Genomic DNA, 27786 nt, shown 5'->3' with positions numbered 1-27786 from the left:
GCCCTACCCCTGAATGCAGCAACCTGTTCCAGAGCCTCCCAACCTCGCTTTGAACAACTATGTAAAGAGGGACTATTACCTCATAAAATGCCGTGTAAGCCAGCATCCTATGAAAATAGAACAAAACCAGACAATCCTTGTTTACACGAATATACCCTTCATATTTCACTTTCTTCCTTCCAGGAACAGCAAGGTAAATATATACATAATCCTTAAAACTAAATTATAAGGTGCAGAAATAGGCCATAAATCTAACTCAGAAAAGTCTGATAGCACCTTCCTTATGACACCCCGATAAAGGAATTGTGCAGATGCACCCATTTTCATAGAAGTGGCCACTCAGAAGAACCCCAACTGGTCTCCCACTCACGGACACAACCACCATGGTGGGCTGAGGCACTTTGGTAGAGGAAGCAAGGACTTGAAAGTCAGATCCGAGTTCAAATCCTGCTCCAACCACTTATTAGCCAGTCACCCAACCTCACTGAGACTCAATTCTCCTGTACAAATGTTATGAGGATTAAATGAGATAACGCGTCAACAGTTCCAGAAACGATAAACCATGAACATAAGACAAATGGCATTAGGCTTAGGGACTCACTGTGTAGAAAGGAGGGATGGCTGAATTAAGTATGTGGAGATTCTAAGTGTCCCAAGAGGCATTTTGAACTAAGCACTTAAAAGTGTGCAAGGCTGGGTGCAAACGGTCTAAGGCCTTCTTGGAGGGCTGGACGCACAGAGAGCCAGCAGAAGCCGGGGAGCACCTGCAGTACTGACCGCTCAGCACCCCTCCCTTCTTCTAGGAAAGGCTTTTCTCAGTGATAAATGGAGAAAAGAGCAGGCAACAAAGTCTCTGCTCCTTTCCCCACTCCCGAGTTTGAAGGAGTTGTGGGCGGAGCTTGAAGCAGTAGCCATCATCTTGCAGCCGTGAAGTTGCAAAATGTGAAATTCAACGTGCTGAAAATGATGGAGTTGGGATGGAAGTTTGATAAACTGCTGAGCTGCCCATCGAAATTTGAACGGCTTACCTCTACACTTCCCCTTAACTAAACAATGTTCTTAAGGTCTAAGCTACTAGTACTTGGCACCATATTCATTACACCTGAAAATACCCTCAGTGCTACCTTAGGTAAACCTCCGGAATCACTCTTGCTAAGTGTTTAGAACACTGCCCCGACGTCCTGCACTTAAGCAATTATTATTCACCATGTGCCAGGCCGCCACCCATTACATGCGTAAGTATCTCATTTAATCCTCACGACAACTCTGCGAGGTTGATAGTTATTCCCTTTTTACAGACACATCTGAGGCTAAGAGCAGTTAGTGGCTTGTCCAAAACTGACAAGCTGGCGTGTCAATTTGGGATGAGAACACGTGTCTCCCTGACCCCAAAGGCCACACTTTCAGCTACTAAGCTCTATATAACACGTGAAGGCGGTCTTCCTCTAGTGTGAGGTTCTGCTGACTGTATCTTTGTAAAGGCTAGGAACCTGCAGTTATTTCAATTCCATAGAACACATTTTTGCTGCTTTGGTGGACATCTATGGAAAAGATGGCGCCCGAGCAGGTGTCTGTTACCCACAGACCCCTGGACAGCTGTGGGAGAGGAGGGCGTTTAAGTGTTCGCTGTGTGCTTCTAACCTAACAGCGATCAAAGTGATGGATACACATTTTGTTGACCGCCACAAAGTCAGCTTTTCTTAAAGCTGCAGAGACTGAGGACTGCTGTTTCTGCTTTTACTGAACAGGAAGCAGGCTCTCAAAGGAAGTGGCTTGCTCTTGGCTGCACTGCCACCAGAAGCCAGCGTGAGGGTGCAATCCCAGGACTCCGGAGTCTGTGTTCTATGCACCTTCCCCAACACCGTGTAGTAAAAATGAGCATGTACTCGCTGCATTTAAAAAATACTGGACTTTCCCCCTAAGTATAAAAAAGTACATTCTCATTGTAAAAAAATCTAAAATACATAGAAAAGTATAAAGAAGAAAATAGAAACACCCATGGCCCTATCACCCAGAGATAACCACTGGTAACACTGGTGTGATATCACTTCTTTCCCATTCTTGTCCAATGCATAAATGGTTTTTTTCCATTTGGATCATACTTCATTGTTTTTTCTTTCTTTTATCTCCCATTTTATCTGAATCATTTCCCCTGTGGCATTAAATATTCTTTAAGAATCTTTACAGTGACTGCCATACATTAATTTAAAGCCTGTGTTATTGAAAACCTAGTTTTCTTCCTTTAATTATACGCTCGCTGGCATGAATCTCTCATGTATTAATCAGTCTGTTTCTGATTACTTTCCCCGTATGGATTCTTCGAAATATAGTTAAGGTTGATGAAACTGAAAACCCGCTTTTCTGAAAAGTACCAGTTAGTCCTCCTACCAACAATATATGTTATTTATGAGGTTTCTTTCTCCTCAGAATGTTTTCTCTGGTGTTGAATTAGCTGTGAGCTGTAACGATACGCTTTCCCACACTCACTGCATTTGTAGGGCTTCTCCTTAGTGTGGGTTCTCAGATGCAGGATGACTTGGGAGGTCTGCCTGAAGGTCTTTCCACACTCGTTACATCTATAGGGCTTCTCTCCGGTGTGAACTCTCTGATGGTCAACAAGGTTTCGATTAGAAGTAAAAGCTTTCCCACACTCATTGCATTTGTAAGGCTTCTCCCTACGATGAAGTCTCTGGTGTTCGTGCAGGGTCTTCCTTAAGATGAAAGCTTTTCCACACTCATCACACTCATAAGGCTTCTCCCCTGTGTGAGTTCTCTGATGGTCCATAATCTTTGTATTAGACACACACGTTTTCCCACACTCCTTACATTTGTAAACTTTTTTTCCTTTGTGCATTCTCTGATGTTGAGTAAGGTTTGAGCTACGGCTAAAGGCTTTCCCACACTGGATACAAGTGTATGGCTTCTCCCCAGTGTGAACTCTGTGATGTGAAATGAGACCTGAACTCCGACTAAAAGCTTTCCCACACTCCTTACATTCATAACTTTTCTCCCCGCTGTGGATCCCCTGGTGCCGAATGAGGTGCGACTTACCACTGAAAGACTTCCCACATTCACTGCACATGTAGGGCTTCAGTCCAGTGTGGATTCGCCGATGAACGACAAGGTTGGAGCTGTGGCTGAAGGCCTTTCCACACTCCTTGCACTCATAGGGCTTCTCTCCTGTGTGGGTTCGCTCATGCACGGTAAGGTTTGCGCTCTGCCCGAAGGTCCTCCCGCACTCAGCACAGACGTGCCGTCTCTTCCCAGCCTGAACCCTCTCGTCTGTTGTGGGGCCACAGCACTGACTACCATCTTTTCCAGATGCTTGGTCACTCACTCCTGGCAGTGTCTTATTGTCTTTAACTGTCTTATGTTTGAAGCTTCTTGTCTTTCTCCTCATTTTCTTGTGTGTGGAGCATCCCAGTGGCCTTCTTAGTCTTCTTCCCCTTTCTGAATTTTGACTTCCTTGGCAACACCTCAGTGGAGTTCTCTTGAAAGTATGAGATTCTGACGTTTCAGAAATGATACTTCGGAATCAACACCTCCTCAGTGCCAGTTTCACCATCTGACAGAACAAACAGAAATTACACACGTCACCTGTTCTCCATACTAGCGGAAGGAGAATTACCCAAGATAACAAGATGTGGTAGACCACAGGGTCTCACCTGGAAGAGGGTGTGTTTGAAGGCAGGGGAGCTGATCAAACAAGATGAGAAAACGAGGTCAGACAAAGAGGCCAAGGTAAAGCCTTATGGACCAACAGGTCCAGCATCAGAATGAGCAGTGAGTAGATACGGTCCACCCTGCTTCCTTCCTGCCTCATGATCTACTCCCAGAATCGGAGCCATCTAGTCCCTGGAGAAAAGTGAACTGAAAGATCCTTAATTTGGTAACTCAAATGACTCATTTTCAGATCATTTTGGCTTTTAGTTCTTATCGACCTATTCCCCTAGTATCAGTAATACAGTGGCTGGCACAAAATAGTTGCTGGAGAAATGTCTTATAGAACAGCAACTGGGGTTATGTCTCAGGGTATGCCTAAGATTTCCTTTTTTGTTCTACTCAGGGTAGTAGGCCCCTGTCTACACTGTTCTTAGGCTCTGTCTGGATAAGGGGTAACATGGTTCTTGTAATATGGGAGCCTGATCACATCATAGCCTGCTCTGCAGGTGCTGGTCCGTCGCTGGGTCCAGCTCTGTGTACTGGTTCAGTCTGTCGGCTTTGCCCCAAGCTGTCACCCTGATGGCCTGAGTTGAAGCACAACAGGAGAAACTGTGATACCACCTCTGTGCATGGCATAATGATAATGTCTCTGAAGGAGGCAAAAGGATGAGAGTAGGGGACAGCACAACCAAGAGGAGCTGATCACGAAACTCACATCAGGAATGAGCAGGAATTTCCCTACATGGTTTAAAAATCTGTACTGAATGTACTGGGGTGACATTGGTTAATAAAATTATACAGGTTTCAGGTGTACAATAACACAACACATCATTGGTACACTGTATTGTGTGTTCACCACCACAAGTCTTCCTCCATCACCATTTGCCCGCCCTTTTCCCCCTTTTCCCCCTTCTACCTCCCTACGGGTCTGATGTGTAACTCTAGACATACACGTGTACAACCCTAGCAGAGGCACGACTCCCCGAGACTGATGGGTACATGTTCTGATCTCAGGACCACCATTCTTTTCAGGCTATAAAGAACCCACAGTGGGCTGAGTGCTACTGAGACGCACACATGCACGTGCACACTTACCTACGGAGGTTGTATTCCTTTAATTTGCCAGGATCACCGTCCTGTTCAGGTCCCTTGGAGCAGTGGTCACATGGTTCTCAGCTACTGATTCACTGCAATGGAGTGAAGAATAAAAGATAAGACTTAACAATAAATTCCAGAAAGACAGATGATAAATGTAAAAACTGAAAGGAAGGAAATAAAAGGAAGAAAAGAAATGTCAGGGGACCACTGGCTCTCAGGGAAAGGCCTGAGCCTTAAGCATAAAGGCAAGGCTGACACCATGACAGCAGACTGAGAGGTCTGACCACATAAAAATGTCTGCCCCTCAGAACCCCCCGTAACAAACCTGTAATGAAAACCAGAGTTGCCTTATTCTAGAACTCCTTGTGTGTGTGTCTGCTGCTTTCCAATACTCCTATGTGGATCCCACCGAGTGCCTGGCACCAAGAGGGCTCCGTGCATGCTGTGTGACTTGCAACGGTAGATTAAACAAGAGCAGGATTCTATCTATTCTGTCTGGGTGCAGGAACAGGGAGATGTGCATCCTCCAAACATACCCCCCATCCTTCCTCCACCTGGCTCATCCCTTTTGTGTTTCATATTGTTTGAACCCCATGACAGTGTATTTGCTTTCTTGGCAATTCGGTCTCAATGGGGCTGTCGAAGGGGCTCAATTCCCTAAGAGACTGACCTATCCAACCACTCGGAGACTGTCAGCATGTCAGAGCTGGAAGAAACTCCCAGGCCACCAGACCTATTAAAATGTAGAGATGGGGAAACTATAACTTAGAGGGGAGCTGGGACTCAAGTTCAAGTCTCCTGACAGATTTGAGTCCTGCACATCACCCTTCCTCTCATTCCAAAATACTACTCCTCAAGGTCCACAGCAGCCCCACCCCACCGCACCCCTCTCTCTTCTCCTAGATAAACAGCCATCCAGAGATGCTCCCTTTCAGCCCTGCTCCCCATATTCTCTAGCAAGCAGGACTCCTGTCCACAGACTAACTGACCTCACAGGCTAGGTCTCCCCTGCCCACTCTCTCCTGTGCACAGCAGCCTCCCTCCACAGGATCTGCCCAGCACAGATCTTGCCTGGTCTCTTTCTTGGGTTCGGTGAGGAAGTCCCTAATGGGGTCTGGAATCACTGTAAACAGACAGTGTGCACTCCAAGTGGACACTCAGGGCAGTGTCCCCTCCCTGGGTTGAACTGCAAACAGTAAGGATGATCATTCCCACTGATACTTTAAAAATGAGGAAATGAAGCTCCCAGAGGTTGAATGACTTGCCCAAGGGCGCGTGACTAGTGGGAAACAAGCCTCCTGTGTCTGAGGGAACTATTCTCCCCCTCACACCAGAGCCACTCCCTGTCACCTCTTCTGGCGGTATCTAAGTGTCCACATTCTCCTCTACCTGCAAAGTGCACTCCAACTGACAAGTTCTCTGCACGTCAGCTTCCCACAAAAGTTTGCAGAAGGGAGACAAGAGAGGGCGACTCTCTGCTGAGTCAAGTGTCTTTAGAGAGACAGGAAAAATAAGACTTTAAGGATGTCAGAAGGAGAACTTTAAAAATAGCTACCCATCTCTTAGCATCACTAGGCCTCCACATATTCTGTCTTTCGGGCTCCAGATTTTCAGACTCTGCTTCTAAACCTTCGGGCTTGTTCCATTTCTTCCCTAGCAGAATGCAGCTCTGCCACATACACATTAAAACCCAGGACCCAACACACCGCTGAAGTAGGTGATCAATAAGTATTTGTTGAATGAATGAATGAATGAATGAGTAACCTTGGACAAGACTGCCTTCTTCGCTGGGTCGTCTGCTCACTGGAACACAGCTGGGATTGGACGGGTGACTTAAATAAACCATTTAAGTGTTGTAGGGTCCTTTGAGGGCCTGAGCTGGACTTCCACTGCTGCTACCAGGACGGCCCATTGGCTAGGGGCGGGGATGATAGCCCCTAGCGGTCACCACCATGAGCCTGGTCAGAGCGGACAGCCTGGACAGCCTCGCCTACTGGGATACAAAACCCACAACAAAAGGGCGGTGACAGACAAAGTGGGGGGACCAATAACGCCGCCTTGAACTGCTGCACCCCCGTCTCCACAGTGGGCAGCGGCGGAGCAGGGCTGGCTCCCGGCCTGTGACCCACACCCATTCCCAGACACCCCGCCCGGACCCCCACGCCAGGCTGCCACATACCCCTCACCGAAAGCGCCTGGCCCACATCTTGGAACAAAGCGCAGAAGGAATTACGTCACCGATACCCCACTAACTCGCATTCTAACCTTCTGGCCCTTCTAGGCATCGGGAGGTTTCTGCATCTCTGTACCCGGGAGGTGGGAGTCCTTTCGCCCCTTTGCTAGCCAGTCTGGAACGCAGGCATTCTGGTCCCACCCCTGGCCCAAGTTTTGCCCTACCATTGGCTGAGAGGACGAAAGGGCTCGGTGGGTTCAGCCAATATCTGGAGGGTCCTGAAAGGGGTGGAGCCTCAGAGACGGACAAGGTGGGCTGGGCACTGAGGTTCCTGACTGTCACACCGCCAGCTCTGGCTGCTGAATGGAAAAACCTTCTTCCCTTATACAGATCCCGGGCCATTCAGTCTCAAAGCTAGGATCAGCAGCATATAAAAGTAACTTTTGGGTGCCTGTATGTCACTCTTCCAGGCTCTGCGGATCCGGTAGGGAAGAAAATGAACTCGCTGATCCACGAAGCTCACCTTCAAGTCAGGGGAGGCAATAATGAATAAACAGTAGGGTTTGGTAGTGAGTAAGGGGAGAAAGAGGGATGGTGGTGGGACTGTTTCACAATGACAGGAAGTGAGCAATTGAGGCGTGCAGGCATCTGGGGGAAGAGCGTTTTCGATAATGGGAACGTTAGGAAGAAAGGGCCTTAAATCAGGAGGCATAGAAGACCCACATTTCAGACCATACGGGCTTTTGGGTGTTCCCCAAATAACAAAGGGTTTGTGGCAGAGGACTGACATGACCTTACCTTTTTTTCCTGCTACATGTTCAAAGATTTATTAGCCATCAGGTATGAAAGGAGCCGAGAGATCTGTTCCTGTAAATCGTTAATTTCTTGCTCTCAGTCCTTAGTCATTCTGCCATAAACCTTGCATGAAAGTTTTACCCCACGGGAAAACACTTAAAATATTTTCTCTGGCTGCTCTGTTGAGAAGCATCTAAAAGTTGGCAAGAGTGGAAGTAGAAAGATTGAGAAATGACAGTGGCTCAGATGAGCTTAGAAACGACAGAGTGCAGGTGACGTGAAATGGCTCTGCATGTACTTGGAAGGTATGGCCAGCATGGTTTGCTAATGAACTTGATGTTGGTTAAGGGTGACTCCACGGTTACTGATCAGAGCAACTGAAGCAAGATTTGTCTTTAGGAAAGACAGTAGACCCAAAGAAGAATGAGTTCAGAAAGAGGCATCAATAGTTCTGTTTTGGATGTGCTGAGTGAGATGCCAACTAGACATCCAGGAGGAAATGTCGGGCGGTTGTAACAGGAATTAGGAGCTCAGTGAGGAAATCACAGCCAGATGTAAATTTAGGAGGTGTCACTATGTCACCACAGGGCAGTCAGGGTAATCCACGCACGGAATGACTGTACATAAAGAAGTCACTTGAGGATTGACATTTGAAGCTCATCAATAAACAGATATGTAATAGATACTTAGAGCCTTCTTACCCATCAGTTCATGAAGGTAGCACAGTAACTCGGCCACATTTTTTAGAGGAAACTGAGAAATGGAGATTCAGAGAAATTATAAGATCTACACACGTTCACACCCCAGCTGACGCTGGGAGTAGAACTCAGGAGCACAACACTGTTGCCACTGCGTGAGGAAACACTTGGGGGGAATGTTCATGCACATTCAGACAGTTGTTATTAACTTGCTCTTGCTTCTCAGTTATTCTTTTATTTGGGGGAGGGGTCATTAACTCTGATCCAAGCTGCTAACTCCACCTCTGATTGCAGGGATTAATGACAACTCATTAATATTCTAGCCTCAGATGTTCTCAAACCTTAAGAGTATATAATTTGGACACATTAAAAATACAAATTCCAGGGTCCCTTATCCGACTTGTTGTCTTTATCCACAAGCATATTTTTTTCCTGACAAAAATCTGTTCATTCAGTACCGAATGACACACTGCTCAGAATCAGGGTATTTTGCGTGTTCACAATTGTCTCAATATTCCTCAGTTTCAATATTTATCATGACCTCTGCCAGCCGAAGAAGCTCGAACTCATATTTGGGTCAGTTCAGCATCTGGTTAGTCAGCTCCTGCACTGTTGGCCCTAACGATGGTAACACAGTGATTCCCTTTGGGAACTCACAGTCTGAGGCTATGTCTATCAGGCTAAGAGAAAAAATGAAGATACTTCAAAAGCCTAAACGTGAATGGAACTTATTGCTGCAACGATTATTGCTTTACAGGCTGGAAAGGGCTTTCATCAGCACTGACTAGTTTAAGCCTCAGTAATTTTATGACATAAAATTGTCCTTATTTTCTAGATCAGAAAAATAAAAGTGTGTGAATGACTTCCTTATGGTTGCACAGCTAGTAGTGGACAATCTGAGACTTGAACTGGTCTTCCGGCGACTGTCCCCTGTTTTTTATCCACTGCCACACGGCCTGAAGCTACAGGTTACACTTGTGCTGTTATAACGAGCCACCCACATTCCCCTTTGACCTTTTTCAAACTTTATTTTAGAACTTTCAAATATGCATATACTTCTAGTTACAGTCAAGATTTGTTAACATTTGCCACATTCGTTTTTTCTCTCCTCACGCACATACACATGTGGTATTTGAAATTGTTGAGCCATATGAAAATACGTTGAAGAGATCAAACTCCTCAATCCTAGATACTGGGGCATACATCTGCAAGGAATAAGGACATCCTTCTACACAACCAAAATGCAACTGTCACACTTACCAAATTTAAAAATAATTCTGTACCATCAAATGGACCTACTATTAAATGTTCTATTCATTTCCTATTCCAATGTCTGCATTATTTCCCAAATATCTTCTACAGCCTTTAAAAAATCAAAGTCCACTCACTGTACTTGGTGGTTTTGTCTCTAAAGAGTATTTTAAAATCTAGAATAGTTAAGGAAGTGTTTTCATTTCATCAGCTTTTGAAGAGTCTAGGTAAAGTCCCATATAACATCTCACACTGTATAAATCACAAATCACTGAATTTGTCTGATGGTTTCCTCATCATACCACCCTCTATTTCCTGTAAATTGGAAGGTACAACTACAGGCTTGATTTGATTCAAGTTAAATCTCTGCTTCACAGGTTGTGTGAGAACTTATCACATTGCATGGAACCCTTAATTTTCTTTTTTTTCTATTGTGTGTACACTGAAAATTCTCCATAAGAAATAGTAAAAACAAACAACATTCAGGCTGGGGGAAAAGATTGGACAAAGGAGAGGGAGATGTAATGGTCGGGGATCTCTTTGAGGTGATGAAAATATTCTAAAATTGACTGTGTTGAGGGCTGCATACTTTTGAAAATACATCAAACCCACTGAACTACAGGCATTTGACATGGTTGAATTGTATGCTACGTGGATTATAGTTCAACAAAAGCTTTAAAGACAACAAAAAATAAAGAATTCACACCACAGAACCATTCCTGCGCCTGCCACAGTGCTGAGAAGTCCAGGTTTCCATTGGGAGTCAAACGCAAATCAAGGAGCCACTTGGAATACAACCCAGTAGGCGGCGGCCACAGTGCCCAACCCGGGGGAAGTGTGTGCCCCTGCGAATAAGGCCAACTCCCTTGGCGGGTCAGTCTGGACTTGTCCTTGAGTTCAATTTATATTAAAACAAAAGCCCCTGATATTATGGGATAAATTGTGATCCCCACAAATTCTTATGTTGAAGCCCTAACTCCAAGGACCTCCCGATGCGATTCTATTTAGAGACGGAGCCTTTAAAGGGGTTAAATGAGGTCATCAGGGTGGGTCCTCGTGTAAAACAACTGGCGTCTGCCTGGGAAGAGGGCATTACGAACACAGACTAACACAGAAGAAAGGCATGTGAAGGGAGATGATGCTCATTTACAAGCCAAGGAGAAAGGTCTCGGAAGAAATCAACCCTGATGGCACCTTGAACTTTTAGCTCCAGAAACGTGAGAAAATAAACTGCTGTTAAGCCACCCAGTCTGCAGTATTTGTTACGGTAGCCCTCGAGACCAGTACACCTGACTTTCCTGAGGGACAACGGATTTGGTGGTGACCAACTCATGATTACGCCAAGAGGAAAAAGGGAGTTCCAGAACCTGGAGACAGATGCAGAGCAGGTGACATGTCAGGAGATGGCTTAGCCCCTGGGGTCAATTGCAGGCCAGGAATTTATAACTCGTTGGGCGGATGGCAGGTAAAACACTCCTTTATCCCGGCCACTCTACAAGCATGTTGTGCTGGACAAATCACAGGCCCCCGACCACATGGGCAACACCTCCTGTTCTTGCAGATTTGAGAGGATTGTCCAGAAGTTCCTGATTCTACAGTTCAGGTATCTCACATACACACTCTCGATGACAGTCTTAGGAAGCCCCCGAGAAGAGGTGAATGGCCTAGAGTTCCTCAAACGGTTCTCTTTCGGAAGTCTTTGAAAGAATAACTACCACTATCACATTGTCCAGGGCTCCTCACGACGACAGATGTTGACAATGGATACCTAGAGCGCGTGCTCAGCTTAGACTGGAGAACACAGTTGTCAGGGGCGTTATAGTTAGCCCGGTAGCAGCTGCCATGCCCACTTTCCCCATAAATGACCCTGTTGGTAGGCCACACACACCTCAAATCCTAGGGGCACCAGTGGTTCAGCTCCCAGCAGGAGCCTGAGTGTCCTCAATTTTTGCTCATTGCCAGAACAGCCCGATACTGACTTGGAGGGGTTCCACTCGTGCCCTCTTCCTGACAGCAGGACGTGCTCTAGGACTTGCCAGGGTTGCCACAGGTGCGGTTTAATTGCAATTGTTCTGGCCCCTGCTCCCCTGGAGAGCAACATAGCCTTAATAAGGGTATATAGCGCTTTTCAAACTCACCCGAATGGGAGAGGAAGTATGGAATTAATGTGTACAATCCAGTGGCTGGGCATGTACAATACGTGCCCTGTGGCCCTGAGCATGAAGCCATGGTTGCCACTCTATCATGGGGGAACCTATAGTGCCCTGCAATGACTCTCCCAGTACCCAGACGTCGGTGACGGCTGGCCCTGTGCATCTGTCCACAATCCACATGGCACCAAGCTGGGAAACTGATTATCGTGTGCCTCATTCATGTACAGGACAATGCGACTGGAAGGGAACTGGAGGACAGGTCTATTATGTATCATCATACACCACCACCTATTCATTTCTAGAAACCTGTAAGTCTATGGACTGGCCCATTTAAGGCGTAAAAAAAATGTTGTCAGCTGGCAATTCCCAAGTAAGTGTCACTTGAGGAATACCTATAGGTCAGAAAGTAAGGGCGGGTGGGATATTGTAATCTCTCCTGTTTTCCTGTAAAGGGCTCATGAAACCTTTAGTGGGAATCTGCCCCCACCCCACTTGGCACCCACCTGGGTACAGTGCAAGGCCCTGGCCCTGTGCATGCATCAGGGGGAAGGGTGCTCGGGTTCTGCGAGGAATAAGCCCACACTGTCCTATTCTGGGTCCAACACTTGCACCATCAGGTACCTGGAGCCACCTGAGATCACCGCGCCTTCCCTTCATCCAGCTGGTCAAGTGCTCCTACCAGGACCCACCACGCTAGAAAATGTCCTCATGTTAGGGGTAGGGGATTTGTTTTAAATGTCATGAGAAAAAGCCACCCTGTGGGCCTTCAATTTGTCCCTAACACTTAAGAGATTTTCATGAATGCATCCTCTGCAGCACTCCAAGAGGTCCACACCATGGCAGAAATCTCTCCCAACATGGGACAGTGCTCAAGAACTTGTCAGCACCCAAATCTCTTCACCTTCCCTACTGGACTCAAAAGCTGAACGACCAGGGCTGGGATGCAGAGTACAGCTACGCATGATCTTTCTTGTACGTGTGAGAGGTAAGAGGGTGAGGTCCTAGCACTTTAACGTGTTTGACTGCCTGGGCCATACCCATGTCTTGAGAATAAACTGTCTGATTTTTTAAAATAATTTGGGAGCTCGTTCACACAGTTTACTGATACTCTTTTCCTGCATTGTGGATTCGTAAATGGAGCTGAAGTTATGTAACTAAAAGATTTCCACACTGACTTCAGGAATATTTTTTCAGAAACAGGTACAAAATAATAGCTCTGCCTGATTCCTTGCCCTCCAAAAACGAAGAGGCTGTAACACATGCAGATTTTCTGATGTCAAATAATAAATAAAGTATAACTAAGGCATTCACACCCACAATGAGTAAACGTTCTTATAAGCATAAACTCTGGTGGACTGTGTTTTCTATAACTGAATGTTTTCTTACACTTTACTAAGAACAGGTTCCTTGGGGGAAGGGGGATGTAAGGGGACTAAAAGGTAATGTAAAAAAAAAAGTGCAATAAAGATTTAAAAAAAAGGTTCTTTTCCCAATTTGGAGTTGAAGACAAGTAAGGCCTGAGTTGTGACAGAAGGTTTTTCCACATTCAGATCTTTTTATAGCAAAGCTACCTGGAATCAACAAAGAACATGGAAGGAGATGCCACTGGACTCACATTATGAAGGCGGAGCTGAAACAAAAGCAAGATACAAAACACTGGTGCTGGGTTGACCATTTTCAACCAGATCAGCAAATCCTTGAGGTGCTCCCTCATTCTTGAAGGAGCATATTAGTACATATTACTAATGTAAATACTTACCTTGTACCTTCAGATCTAAACAGACAATTTCAATGGCATTCAAGAGGATGCTAAAAGAAGTCAAGGAAAACCCACTTCCCCTATTTGGGGGCAATTATCAAAGTGGGAAAGCCCTCAAATTGACCAATGGGGGAAAAACAAGAGACATATGGGACAAATGAAAGGCTCTGCAACTTGTGGCGAGTAAAAAGACATGTGAAAAATATATTCAAGAGCAACTGCAAAGGAAAGATTAAAAAATACAAAAAATAAGAAAAAAACCCTGGAGTCCCAAAGAGAAACAAAATGAACTCGGCAGTTACGCCAAAAAAACAAAACAAAACAAAACCCTGAAAGGAAACTGAAATGTAAAACATTATGTATGAAAACAGGGTTCTAACTACATACACATGAGAACAGAAGAATCTTTCAGAACACTAGGTGACACTTCATACCACTGTCTGACAGACTAGGAAAATGATTTTGATATATCTCACCAAAATTAACAAAGAGGTAGAAATGTAAAGAGCGCGACCATTGAAGAAATCAAAGTATGGCTAAAGATTTGACCCTCTCGACTGCCTACTCCCTAAGAATGTATATGACCCAGTTACTTTTACCCTTCAAAGAATAATTCTCACATCATGAAACTCTCCCAAAACATTTTGCAAAGCTAGCAAAATCTGTAAAAGTAATCACCACAAATGGATTTTATACCAAGTGCAAAGAAATTTCAACTATTTGGAAAACTATCAAAAAATTACAAAAACAATAAATTAACATAACCCATGACACCAATAGATTTTTAAAAACTTGACAGAATTTAATAGCAACCCTAATATAAACTAAGTATAATAATAATAATTACAGTGTTTACTATACGCCAAGCACTTATTATGAACTAGCTTATGAGGTAGCTTCATTTTTTAAAAACATTTAAAAAAATTTTATTTACTTATTTCTAGAGAGGGAAAGGGATGGAGAGAAACAGGGGAAAGGAACACTGACATGCAAGATACATTGATTAATTGCCTCTTGCACACCCCCACCTGGAGACCTGGCCTAGAACCCAGGCATGTGCCCTGACTGGGAATCGAACCAAAAACCTCTTGGTTCGTAGGTTGGCACTCAATCCACTGAGCAACACTAGCCACGGTGGTGGCTTTATTTTATAGATGGAAGAACTAAGACACAAGGAAGCCACGTGAGAGACTCGCCCAGGATCATATACCTAAGAAACTGATGGATTCAGTACTGAGCCTAGGCAGAAAATTCATGTACTTAACTATGATTCTACATTGCTTCTTCTAAAAACAGGAATAGAAGTAAACTACCTACATTCTATAGAATATATATCAGAAACCAACAATGAAGGATCAGTATCGAGACACCCAGGGGTACACACAGAAGATATCAGTGAGATCTTTGTGTATGATATCCTATGGTGAGATGCCACTTCCAGCTGTAAAGGCTTCTAGTCTGGTGGGAGAGACGGGTAGGTAGGCTGTATCCAATTCAAAGATGGTTCAATTCAAGGAAAGTTTAAAAAAATTATTAATCACTAGTATGTGAAAATTATTGCAAATGCTATATGCTAAAAAAATGGATACCGTACCCAACCTCAAAGAGCCTACAATAAGTTGGTATGAATGTACACACATATGAATTAGGTTGAGAATAATTTACAAGACAATTTAACAGTTGTTCATGGTGGCACCAGCTAATGTGAAGCACTGAGGTCAAATGAGTAAGAGGAATAAAGAAGGGGCTGAAGAAAAAGTCTTTCACAGATGAGGTGGATCTGGAAGGATCTAGAAATGAGATTGATCTGGGAGGTTCTGAGGAGCATAGATTACCAAATGGGAAAAGAAAAAGCTTTTCCGAATAGGGAATACTGGCAATAAGGGTACAGATTAGAGTCTAAGTTTAAAAGTCTAAAAGGAGGTAAGGAGGGCCACAGCTGAGAGTAAAGAATGAATCAGTCTTGGAGAATGACTTTATAAAATAGAGGCGGTGGGCTAGAATAAGGAAGACACAACCTCTGTCCTTCACAAACAGTGTGAGGATGGGATGCATAACCACGATGAGATACACTTCTACTACACAGTTGAAAGAAAAAGACAGTAAGAGTGAGAACAGGAGAAATTAGGGTGGGACAGAAAAAGACAAGGAAGGAAGGAAGGGAGGGAGGGAGGGAGGGAACCCTACAAGTGCATGAAATGTGTAGTCCATCCATCCACAAAGGTGGGCAAGGGACATACTGTTCCCCGAGACCCAGCACACAGAATTCAGAGGACGGCCCACTTTCACTAGTGGCTTCTGGAGGGGAGCAGAATGAACACCCTTCTTACAAAGAAAGCTTAATTCCAAGTGCCTTGCCCGCGGTCTTGGAAACTTAGACCTTAGGAAGCTGACTGAGCCAGACCCGAGTGCTTCTCTCCAGTGTGAGTTCGCTGGTGGTGGTTAAAAGTGGAACGCTGACTGAAGGCTTTCCCACACTCAGCACATTCATAGGGTTTCTCACCAGTGTGAACTCTCTGGTGCACAATGAGTTGTGAGCTGTCACTAAAGGCTTTCCCACAATCACGACATTTATAGGGTTTCTCCCCAGTATGAGTTCTCTGATGTACCATTAGACTGGAGCTGTAACTGAAGAGCTTCCCACATTCAGTACATTCATAAGGTTTCTCTCCAGTGTGAATTCTCTGGTGTATGATGAGGTGTGAATTTTGATTGAAGGATTTCCCACACTCATTGCATTGATAGGGCTTTTCACCTGTGTGAAGTCTCTGATGTCGAATAAGACATTTACTCAGGCTGAATGCCTTACCACACTCATTACATTCAAAAGGTTTTTCTCCAGTATGGATTCGCTCATGGTCGGCAAGCTGAGAGTTCTGGTTGAAGGCTTTCCCACACTCCCTACATTTGTAAGGCTTTTCCCCAGTGTGGAGGCTTTGATGTCGAGTAAGACATTTGTTACGACTGAAGGCCTTGCCACATTCAAAACACTCATAAGGCTTCTCTCCAGTGTGAATTCTCTGATGGTCAGTAAGATTTCTATTAGAACAGAAAGCTTTCCCACACTCGTTACACTTGTAGGGTTTCTCACCAGTGTGAAGCACCTGATGTCGGACAAGACTTTTACTCCGAATGCAGGTCTGCCCACAGTCACTGCATTCATACGGTTTCTCCCCAGTATGGGTTCTCTGGTGGTCAGTGAGTTGGCAGCTCTGAGTGAAGGCTTGTCCACATTCGCTACATTTATATGGTTTCTCCCCATCATGGTGTCTCTGCCGTTGAATGAGATGGGAGCTGTGCCGGTAGGTCTTCCCACACCTGCTGCATTCATAGGGCTTTTCCCCTGTGTGGGTTCTGAGGTGAACTATGAGCTGAGAGCTCTGCCTGAAGGTCTTGCCACACTCGTTACACTCACAGGGCTTCTCTCCAGTGTGGATTCTTTGATGACCAGTGAGGTGTGAGCTCCCATTGAAAGCTTTGCCACATTCATCACATTGATAGAATTTCTGTGACTTCAGAACCCGCTGTTCTGTAGGGCTGGAAGGCAGATTCTGTTGATTTCCAAGTTCCTTATAGTCATCACGTCCATCTTTTGTGGATTTGTTTTTATCCTCACAGGTTATTTCCAGGAAATCACTTTCCAGTCTGCTCCCTTCCTCCTCTGAGGGTTGTGCTTCTAGCTTCCCTACCGCATCTTCACAGGCAATTCCAGCTCCTGGTGCCCCAGGATCTACCCCACATAGGCCTCCTGGTGTCCCAGCAGATGACCCCGATCTTTTAGACATTTCCTGCCCTGGAGGCAACTCTGAATGCTCCATCTTAGTCTCACCTGATGCCAAAAGAAAGAAGAAAAATAGCTTTTACTCACTTCTTGTCCTACTGAGAATTCAGAATCATCAGGAGTCCATGTACCTGAAAAAGCCTTCACATTACAGGTAAGGAACGAGGTGACAAATTGAAAATGAGAGAAAACGAGAAATGGCTCAAATTTGTCTTCATGGACAGAAAGACAAAGAGGGGGAAGAAGGTCGGTGGAGATGGGTGGATAAAAAGCCATTAGGACAGAGATATTTGAGTCAGCACAGTCACGTGAGTAGGGCAATTGCAATGCAAGAGACCAGATGTAAAGCTTGTGTGGACTTCTTCCAGAAGTCCCTTAGGTGCTCTGCGTTCTTAGTAAATAACAAACAGAAGACCTGTCTAACCATGACACTGTACAGTTCCATGATTTGCAAGATGTTAAGGAGAGAGGGTGAGGGCAAAATTCTCAAATCAAATATGAGAAAAAGCATTGGCAAACGTGAGAGTTTAAAGAAGATTTACACTATGAGGGTATAGTTAGAAAAAAGTGTCAAAAAGGAGTGATTCTGGTTGATAGCTTGCGACAAGATTTGGAGAAGTTATGCATTCAGAAATGCTGGAGGAAAGTACTGAAGGGGAGTGCAAGGAGGGATGCCCTAACCATGGGGCCCTGCACTGTTAGGAACTGGTGCCATAATGCTATAAAAATTGAGATAGGCATCATTAATAATGGAATATAAAACAAAGTGTGACTTTTGTATCTTGATAATCTGGACTCATCAGGAAACTGAACACTTGAATATATGCTTTTGAATTCTAGAACTTTTGATACAAAAGTTGGGAGAAGGCAAAGCAATCATGCTTAGAGTTAAACACAAACTCTTTCATGCATTTTAATCATGTCTAAGAAGAGGCTAGAATCCATCACACTACCTTAAATGTACAAGTGATAGACTTCTGAATCCCTGACTCCTGAGCCCACCCAATCCAGAGCAGACTTGTCAGTCACAGACCTGTCCTGACAACAGCACCTTCAGGAGCTGCCCTGCTCCAGTACTTCCTGAAGGAAAAGTGGAGGCAACCAGGCCTTATGCCCAGCAACCCAGCTGATCCCATGATGGACCACCGGTTACTAGATGAGGCCCGGGCGTTACAGCCAAGTGTATCCAGCTTTTCTGTAGATTAGTCATCCTTCTGCTGTTGCCAGGACCAAAATTCTTCCCAGAGATGACATTTAACAGCTGAACCACCCTTGGAATCCATCCCTAAGTAAATTCCAAACTGGAAGTAGGGCAAAAGGAAAACAATTGCAATAAAGAAGCTCAAGGTGAAATGGTGCATGGGGAGAAGCCAAACCATTAGGAGTCAATGCAACATAGTGTAAAATTCATTTCTGTTTGTTGCTGCGGCTCCCAGGCTCCCCAGGCCTAACAAGGCCCTGCTTCCCAAAGTCTGGTCTAGCTGGTCAGTTTGTACAAAGTTCCCATCTCTTTAGCCTTATTCTAAGTAACGTAGCTCATTACTTAACACCACTTGAATGGGTCTCTATTCCTTATAAATACAAACTCTAAGTAAACCACCCCAGCTCAATTCATAATGAAGTAAAGAGAATGGCGACAAGTATTACAGCTGGGTGATGGGCGCAGAGAGGGTCATTATACTGTTCTGCTTTGTCTATGTGGGCAACTTTTCAGAATGAAAAGTCAAAACAGAAGAGAAATAGAGCAAAGACAACAGGAAGGCTGCAGCTGCTAGGTTCCCGGGCACAGACTCATTACCCAGTGAGGCCACGCTGCAGCAAGTGTCCAGCATGCTGTTCTGGTACAGGGCTCTCTGACTCGGTGCCGGGCCTTTCCACCTCTTCCCCGTGCTGCCCGCAGACAGGAGCTTGCACGCTGCAGACCCCTGCAATGACAAGCTTCAATCGCTCAGAGACATTCCCTTCCCCGAAGGGCAGAGGGTCATCAGGGAGACGGAGAGCACAGGATAAGGGCCCTGGTGGGCAAAGGGGTGGAGGAGGCAGAAGCTGGGATGACACATCTAAAAGGACAGGCCCAGGGCAAGAGACAGTCCATGAACTCAGCAGGCGGCCCCAGCTCCAGAGGAAGCAAGAAGACAGGGAGGCCACAGTCTGGGCAGGGGCCTGAGCCCCGCAGATGAGCTCTAGCTGCTCCTGGGACACAGACTCGGGAATTCAGCAAAGACACAAAGAACCAAACTCACCTGGGGCCTGACCATCCGAAGCACAGCTGCTGCTGCTTGGTGTCCTGTGCTCCCCACCTGGGGAGGGGCAGGTGCAGGGGAAGCACATGGAGCTGAGGGAGGAAAGAAATCTCTGAGTGGAGGAGCCCTGCCCTTGGCTCCAGTAAGGCTGTACCCCACTGAGTGGGTTCAAGAGGACCCAGGCAGCTCCACACACAGACGCTCACCCCTCGTCCACACAGGCGTTCCCCTGCGTGTGCTGTGAATTTTCCACGGAGGGCGCAGTAGAAAGTCCCTGGTCAAACTGAAAACTGGCCTTCACTCTCTTCAACCTCCCATAAGGAAGTGATACTTCTGACCACTTCCTCTCCACACGCTTCCCTAGCACCGGCCTTGCCCAGCTTCCCCCCGAGATCTCTGTGCCCTCTCCACCCCATTCCCTGGTTTCTCTTCCTTCTGCTGTGCACTCTTGGACACTCCAGGCCTCAGAGCTTCCTGTTCTCCGTGAGAGACCCCCCTGACTCTCACTGCTCTAACGATGCTCTTCAGTTTGCAGTTCTCTCCTAGACCTCTTTCACAAGCTCCTAGTTCTTGGACATTTCACTTGGTGTCCTACAACATCTCAAGTTCAGTGGCTCAAATGCATGTTCTTATCAACTTCCTTTCCTGACCTCCCAAGTTTGGTTAATAATTGCAGATATTGGCCTAAACCCTCTAATTCCCCCTCCTGTCCCTTGCCTCATGGATTTTCCCTCATAAAGCCCATCACATTGATCACTTTCCACTCCACTTAAGCTCACTCAGGCACTAATTGCCTCACATCTATTCTCCTCCTACTAGGCTCCCTGTCACTGGTCTCCCCATTCGATCATAATGCTCACGTGTGAGTGTAATCACCCTGAAATTGTTCGAACACACATCATCCCATGTCCTGCACAATTCCTGGCCCCAACTCTAAGGCCCTGTACAAACAGTCCCTACGCTCTCAAATACAGTCCTCCTTGACCACGCCTCAGTAGGGTCCAAGGATTAACCACTCAGAGTCTTTGCTTACATTCTCCACTCTGGGGCCCACCACCTTCCTCTACCCTTTCAATTTCTCCCTGATTTTCGCTGTCCAATCCCATTGCTACCTCCTCCAGGAAGCATCCCTATACATCCCAGCTCCCCATTACAATGTCCACATTGCTCACTTGTGATGGCAACAGATGCCTGGGGACAGATGTCACTCATGTTTCTTATGAGGCTGTCTCTTCTTACACTCTGACGACTAGGTAAGTAGCTCTTTGAAAGTGGTGACAGTGTACAGTGTGTCTCTGCTCCCAACAGTGCCTTTCCCATGACATGTGCTTGACGAAAACTTGCTAAATACATGAATGATTGAAGAATAATAAGCAAAAGGGAACAAACAGAGTCACTGGGAAAGGAAGGCGCAGAGTAGGGCAATGAAAGATCCCAGCAGGGTGGGAGATGGGGAGATGAGGGAAGGCAGACTCCAGAGAGAGAAGAGAAGGGTGACTAGAAACCAGAGCCTAAGAGGCGAGTACCGGAGTGCCCACTGGGGGGCTGGCGTGCCTCTGGGTCACGAAGGGGCTCCAGGTGGCCTCCAGCAGCTGAACCATCACTGACGGGGGAGGTAGGAGGAGATTCCTCTGTTGCACTCAAGCCTGCCAGCTCCTCCAAATGCATTTCCTGTTCCTGTGCTGAAGCTGAAACCTAGAGAGAAGGAAATACAACTGGGTTCAAAAGAGCACCCTGGTAGGTGCAGGACCCAAAACCTCTAAGCAGCAATCCCAGAAAGAAAGCTAGGGAAAAGCCGAGCCAGAGTACCCTTCGGGCCACAGCAATAGGCCTAACTAGGGGGGAAACTCCAAGCAGGATCTACGGCTCATAATCCTATTTGCATCCCTAAGCTGACCTTCCTTTTAGAAGCTTGAAGACCAGACTACATAACCACTTCCCCTCTGTTCAGTTCTTCAGACACAGATTTGCTTTAAGAACCATCTAGAAAAAGGAGCCAGGACAGCAAACACTCCCTACTTCTGGGCCTAATGAACAGACCAACCGGAAGTACCCAGGAAACAGAAAAAGAGAGGAGGGGCACGTGTACCTGCATGTGCACAAATACTGCTGCTGAGACTGACGGCTGGAGCAACACCCCAGAATGGGGGCCGACAGGCCTCAAAAGAGGTTTCCCAGTTCTCTCAGCAAAGTGTTTCCTCTTCAGAGAAACCACCCCTGACCTCACTGACAAAGCGAGAACAGTCACCCTCTCAGTCGTAGTGTGTGTTAATCTCTGTATTATCTCACTTACACCTTTACTGTCTGTCTTCCCATGAAAAACAGCAGCTTTTGGTCCTGACCACCAGCTCTTAGGACAATGCGGGCCCCCACCGGTGCTCAATCAGTAATACTGCTGACTTCCTCTCAGTATTTTGCTGCGGGTTTTTAGGTTATCTGCAAACTCAGTTTCCAATATGCACTACCGCTCTTCAATAATTTATGTAAGAAAGTCAAATAAGATCAGATAACACTAATCTTTAAAGGCCTTGAGAACATCTCAAAGCACAGACCTTTTATTTCTAACTGCTGTTTGCTGTCCTCAAAGCAGCTCCTCAAACTCTCACGGTTCCTGCTGTGACCAGCAGTTAGAACAGAAAGCCAAAAACTTCCTTTACCAGCTCCCTCGCGCTGGCACGTGCTCGCTACAGCAGGAGGAGAAAATGACTGCTCCCTCAGTCAGCCTGGCAGGATCTGCACCGCTGGGAGGTGAGGGGATACCTGCTCCAGAGCGGTGGTGGGAGCAGGAGGCTCCCTGGGTTTGGGCTTCCCGGGCTCTCCACTGGATGGTCTTCTAAGTGGGGGTTGCAGCTCTTAAATACAGCAGCCCTGGGGACTGGCAGAAGGTGGAACTTAACTGCACTGTGACAGCACAGACTCGTAATTCACCAGCCATTAAATCCTGGCACCGCTCCTGTTCTTTAGCTGGGACTCACAAGTTTCCTCACAAAACCCCCATTCCAATTTTCAGTCTAAGGTGGCATCCCACAGGAGGACACTAGGGGACAGCTGGGGGCTTAGAACCCAGGGAGAGGGAAAATCCTGGCTCCCATCTCTGGTGGGAATCAGTCAAGTCAGCAATAACCACACTGGGCCGGTCTCAGGGACAAACAGTCTGCTTCCCAGCTCTGTCATTTTAGATGAGTCATTAACCTTTCTGTGCTTTATCACCTGTCAAATGGTTACTATCTGCCTAATTTGTAAGCCTGCTAGGAGCTGAAATAAAAGGATATAAAAGCATTTTGCAAGCTGCGTGATGCTGCTGTCCAGCAGGAACCCCTCTGCAGCCCTTTGCAGCCCCAGTGTGTGCGTGCACACGCTCCCTTCTGCTGGCAGGCTGACTCTGACCTGCCCTGGTAGTTCTCAATCTCCCCTTGGCAAACTGCCATGCAAAAGCTGGTTCATCCCTTTAGCCATAAATACGCTGTGAACCCTTGCTAGGAGAGACAGCTCTGCTCTCACGTCTTTGTGTCAGAAACATGAAGCTGCCGACAGTGGCAGAGTGATGAGGGTGGTCCAAATACCCCACTCCTAGGCTGAAGCCACGGGTGCTCAGCTGCCAACTGACGACCGTCAGTAACTCTCTTGGGTTTGTGACTCAGTCATTTCTTTCTGAGCTCCCTGAATAAAAAAAGACTGAGTTTTAGTGGAGGGAGCATTCTCTTCTGCATAAAGCAAAAGGTAGAAAACAGGAAAGTTTGCCTTTCACCTCCTCACTAAATGGCACTCTAAACCGTTCTTCGGCCCCTTGTCTTTGCCCATGGTGGGGGCCCACTTGCTCTCTAGACCCCGGTGATGGCTGATTTATTCCTGTGTTTACTCATTTGCACAGGGAATAATGGTTGACACTGGATTTGATTAGGCCACATGGACAGTAGCTGGTACTCCTAGAAAGAGGTCTAGCCCTAGGATTCGATCAACTGGTGTTGATTCTGTAGGCATAGATATGTAATCGTTTTTTTAAAAAAGATTTTATTTATTCATTTCTAGAGAGAGGGGAAGGGAGAAAAACATCCATGTGTGAGAGTGACATCGATTGGTTACCCCTCAAATGCTCCTACTGGGGACCTGCCTGCCACCTAGCAGGTGCCCTGACTGGGAATCAAACTGTCAATCTTTTGGTTGGCAAGCCAGCACTCAACCCACTGAGCCACACCTGCCAGAGCGGTAATCATTTTTTTTAAAAGCACTGAATAAAATTATGTGATGGGTACTCAGGAAGTTTCATATACTGGTTTTCCTAATAAACTGCAAAGGAGTAAACACAGAGGTGACCCTAATTCACCCTGGTTAGGGGCATGGGAGCAATCTGGGCCTCATCCCGAGAAACTGATTCCTCCGCGGTCTTTCGCTGTGTGTGCCAGTTTGGCACTGACCTAGGTGCTGCTGTGAAGGTACTCTGTACAGGGGTTTAAAGTCCACAACCAGTTTACCTTAGTATTGTAGACAATCTGGAAGGGCCTGATTCAACCGGGGGTAAGACCTAACATTCAGGGCTGACGGTTCCAATGAAGAGAAATTCTGCCCGCGGACAGCAGCTTCAGCCTGTGCCCTACAGTTTCAGCCGTTCCTTCCAGTCGGCCCTCCCTAGAGATTCCAGACTTGCCTCACCAGCTCCCAAAATCACACAAGCCACTTTCCAGCAATAACATCAATACAAATATTTATATATACGTAAAATTTCCTACTGGTTTTTCTTCTTTGGTTGAACTCTGATTGACAACATGGTCACTGCGCCACCTAGCTCTGTGGCCCTAGGGGACAGATTTCTCTCTGTTATCACCCTTTTGACTCTCCAGTTTTTCCTCTAATTTGAATTACCTTGGCTTTAAATTTGAGAAAACCCAGGGAAATAGGAAAAATTGAAAGTCAACAGGGAGCTGGGTTTGGAAAGCAGAAAAAGGGACAAATGATTACGAGGCCCAGAAATGTCACCTCTCATAAGAACCCTACCAGGCAAGGAGAGAGAGAGCTGACTCTGAGAAGTCTGAGAAAGGGAGTCAGGAGAACTATTCAAACAAGGGCTCGCGTTGTCAGTGCTCCAAGCTTTACCTCTCCCAGCATGCTCCCACATCCTAACCAATGTGCAGATTCTCTCCCTGCCCAGGGTGCTGTATCTCCAAGGTGAAGCTGGGCTCACGAAACCCTATTTCACAAAGAGATTCACGGCGTGGCTGCAATTCACATTTTTGTTTATCACTTAGACACAAAACAATTTCCCCTCTATCCATGACTGGCTCAGGAATCCTGAGGGCAAACTGGCCTAGGGACTAAGGAATGGAGAATGTCTATTCCCAGGCTAACCGAAGCACTAGGTAATGATTCTAGATGCCATTCTAGACTCAGCTGCTCACCTCTCCCAGTCCACTGAGGTGTCTCTGGAAATCCTCCACCACAGCCACGGCCTCCTCACCACTCTCGGGGTGATGCAGCTGCACCCAGGTCCGAATCTCCCCCGGCAGGATGCTCAGGAACTGCTCCAGCACCAGCAGCTCCAGGATCTGCTCCTTGGTGTGTACCTCTGGCATCAGCCACCAGCGGCAGAGCTCCCGAAGCCGGCTCAGCGCCTCCTGAGGCCCAGACATCTCGTGGTAACATAACTGCCTGAAGTGCAGCCGGAAAATTTCACAGACGGGAGGGTGGTTCCTTTGGAGACTGCAGCCCTGCCTCCAGGTCTGGCTCCTTGGCTCCTGCTTCACAGTCAGGCGCCCCTCCTGCTTCTGGAGAACAGCACCCCTGGAGATAAGACCTAAGGATCCCCTGCCTTGGGCGGCCATTGTAACCTGAAGAGAAGCTTGTTCCAGCAGCAGTTCGTCCAGCTAAAATGATGATCTGTAATTCGGGTCTCAGGAGCTGTTTTCCAGAGTTGAGGTGTGGGGTGATGGGAGTGTCACCTACAGAAACATTGAGAGAGAAATCAGAGTCCCCAGAGTATTCAGTACCAGGCTGATGACAAATCCTCCACATTTAAAAAGCAAAGCTCCAGAAAAGAGAGGGAACAACCAGGGCAGTCTCTCTAAGCATCTCTCTAAGTAATTTCCCTTCTTAAACTTTCAGTGGCTCCCATAACCTACAGGGTAAAACCGAACTATCTATGCGTAGCATTCATAGCCCTTCACAACACAGTCTCAGGCCCCTGTTCTAGCCACACCTCCTACTACTCTCCTCAGGAACCCAGGCTAGAAAGATAACAATGAACTCCAGATATGGGAAATGCAAGATGACCCAAAGGGTGCATAAAAAAAACTGAGTAGTTTAAAAAAAAACTGAGTAGTTATTAAACTCCTATTTAGTGCATCTCTTTCTCTTTATCTTCACCTGAGGATATGTTTTATTGATTTGAGAGGAGAAACACAGATCGATTGCCTACTGTATGAACCCCAACTGGGTTCAAATCCACAACTTCTTGGTGTAGGGGATGACACTCCAACCAACTGAACTACCCAACCAGGGCAGCACGTGTTTTATAATGTGCATTCAATTTGTAAAATAGGCCCCAGCTGGTGTAGCTCAGTGGATTGAGCGCGGGCCTGCAAACCAAAGGATCGCGGTTCAATTCCCAGCCTGGGCGCATGCCTGGGTTGCAGGCCAGTTCCCAGGAGGGGATGCACAAGAGGCAACCATACATTGATATTTCTCTCCCTCTCTCCTCCCTTCCCCTCTAAAGATAAATAAAATCTTTTTTAAAATTTGTAAAATAGCATGTATCTTTAATTTACACATAAACCTATGTTGGAAGTACATGCTCAACACTCTTCCACCCTTCTCTGTTGAAATAGAGAGGCACAATAAACAGTTTGGGACTAACGCTCTAGAGAGTTCTCTAATACTCTCTCCCTAGATTTTTCTTCTTCCGTCCAGCTTTTGACAAACTCGTACTCATCAGTCAAGACCCCAATGCCATTTGCTCTAGAAGGTCTCCCTGACTGCCCCATGTGGAGAGAGAGCTGGCAGCCTCCTTCCCTCACCCTAACACTCTATAGTAACTGGTGTACATGCAACTCGACACTCACACCCTCCAAGCCACTGGCCAGCCACCAAAGGAAAGGAACCCAATGGAGTTAGAAAATGCTGGACCTTTTTCTCCTCAACCTTCCCCAGAAAACCTTCCTGATGTTTCCAGGCTTTTAAGCATGGCTCTGCCTCATGGAGGGCACAGCTCCTCTTTCATTCAAACTTGTTTGTAGTTTACGCGGCAATCTCCCCCATTTCTCGGAGGACTCAGAGGGCCTGGCTGGTTCCCAGTCCTCTCCAGCCGCGTGTGTACTGACACACAAGAATGCCTGTTCGGTAAACCAATGAATGTGGTTCACTTAGCTGACACTGAGGGAGGGGGCGACTTTTATTTAGTTTATACATTTCAAAACTTTGGAAACCAGCTCTTTACTGATAACCAGGGCATCTGCGCTCTGCTTCCAATTTGCCATGCACCTCGGTACCCTGGGGACGCTACTTCTCATTAGGCTTCAATTTCTTTAAAAAGACAAAGCGGACTTAAAAGTAAACTGTGAACTCTTAGGTCTCACCATACATGTCTAACGTTCTGGCCCTTTTCCCACTTTCTTCACTGTTCCAAAGGCTCAGCAACTTATCTCATCTGGATTTTAAGGGTCCAAGTCACACTCCACGTTTGAAATTCCGACAGCATCTGACCCACTTCGGACGCTCCGTATTGTGTCCCTGGGCAAAGCTGGGAAAGCACCTATCTGCGCCTCGCGTTAGACTAGGCTCACCTGATCAAGTCTGCCCTGTCCACTGCTGTACCCGCAGGGGCCCGGGTTCATGCCGGGCACAGCTGGTCAGGGGAGTGCGTCAAAGAGGAGGCTGTACATCTGGCTGCTTCTGAGCGCCAAAGGGACGGCGCCGCCAGCCCCGGGCGCCAAGCGTGAGCCCGGCCGGCGTCACTGACTGGGGCTGTGGGCGGCCGCGGCTCCCGCCCCAGGACCCCGGCCCAGGCGGCACCTCCCTCCCTGCCCCCGAACTGTTCACTGGGAACCGATACGGGACGCCTCCGCGCCGGACTCCGTCTCGCAGCCGGGGGAAGCAGAAAAACAATGGCCGACCCGGAAGTGAGAGAGGCCCTACTTCCGGATGTTCCAGGAACCCGGAAGTCGCAGCGCTGAAGGTGGGCGC

The 27786-nt window shown here is 46.7% G+C and overlaps 1 protein-coding gene across 4 annotated transcripts; it reads right to left on the bottom strand.

The window, feature by feature from the left end:
• Positions 1-306: 306 nt before the first annotated feature.
• On the bottom strand, positions 307-27688 carry LOC118976243 (zinc finger protein with KRAB and SCAN domains 7). 4 transcript variants are annotated; one of them, XM_037030658.1, is made up of 7 exons: positions 27387-27688; positions 25008-25547; positions 21141-21309; positions 19615-19706; positions 19170-19296; positions 16003-17419; positions 307-3257 (listed from the first exon to the last, which is right to left on the bottom strand). In XM_037030658.1, exons 2-7 carry the CDS (start codon positions 25428-25430, stop codon positions 2405-2407), a joined length of 3081 nt encoding a protein of 1026 aa, XP_036886553.1. In that variant the 5' UTR covers positions 25431-25547; positions 27387-27688; the 3' UTR covers positions 307-2404. The 4 variants fall into 4 exon arrangements, with proteins under 4 accessions (XP_036886553.1, XP_036886549.1, XP_036886551.1 ...); XM_037030654.1 differs by lacking the exon at positions 307-3257 and having other exon boundaries at positions 15104-17419; XM_037030656.1 differs by lacking the exons at positions 307-3257; positions 21141-21309; positions 25008-25547; positions 27387-27688 and adding an exon at positions 20787-21131 and having other exon boundaries at positions 15104-17419.
• Between the last annotated feature and the right edge of the window lie 98 nt (positions 27689-27786).

The sequence above is a fragment of the Sturnira hondurensis genome, unplaced genomic scaffold, assembly GCF_014824575.4.
Source record: "Sturnira hondurensis isolate 20B ecotype Veracruz unplaced genomic scaffold, ASM1482457v3 Scaffold0020787, whole genome shotgun sequence".
NCBI classification, from domain to species: Eukaryota; Metazoa; Chordata; class Mammalia; order Chiroptera; family Phyllostomidae; genus Sturnira; species Sturnira hondurensis.
Note: the sequence above shows the minus strand (reverse complement) of the source record. Positions and strands in the feature narration are given on the sequence as shown.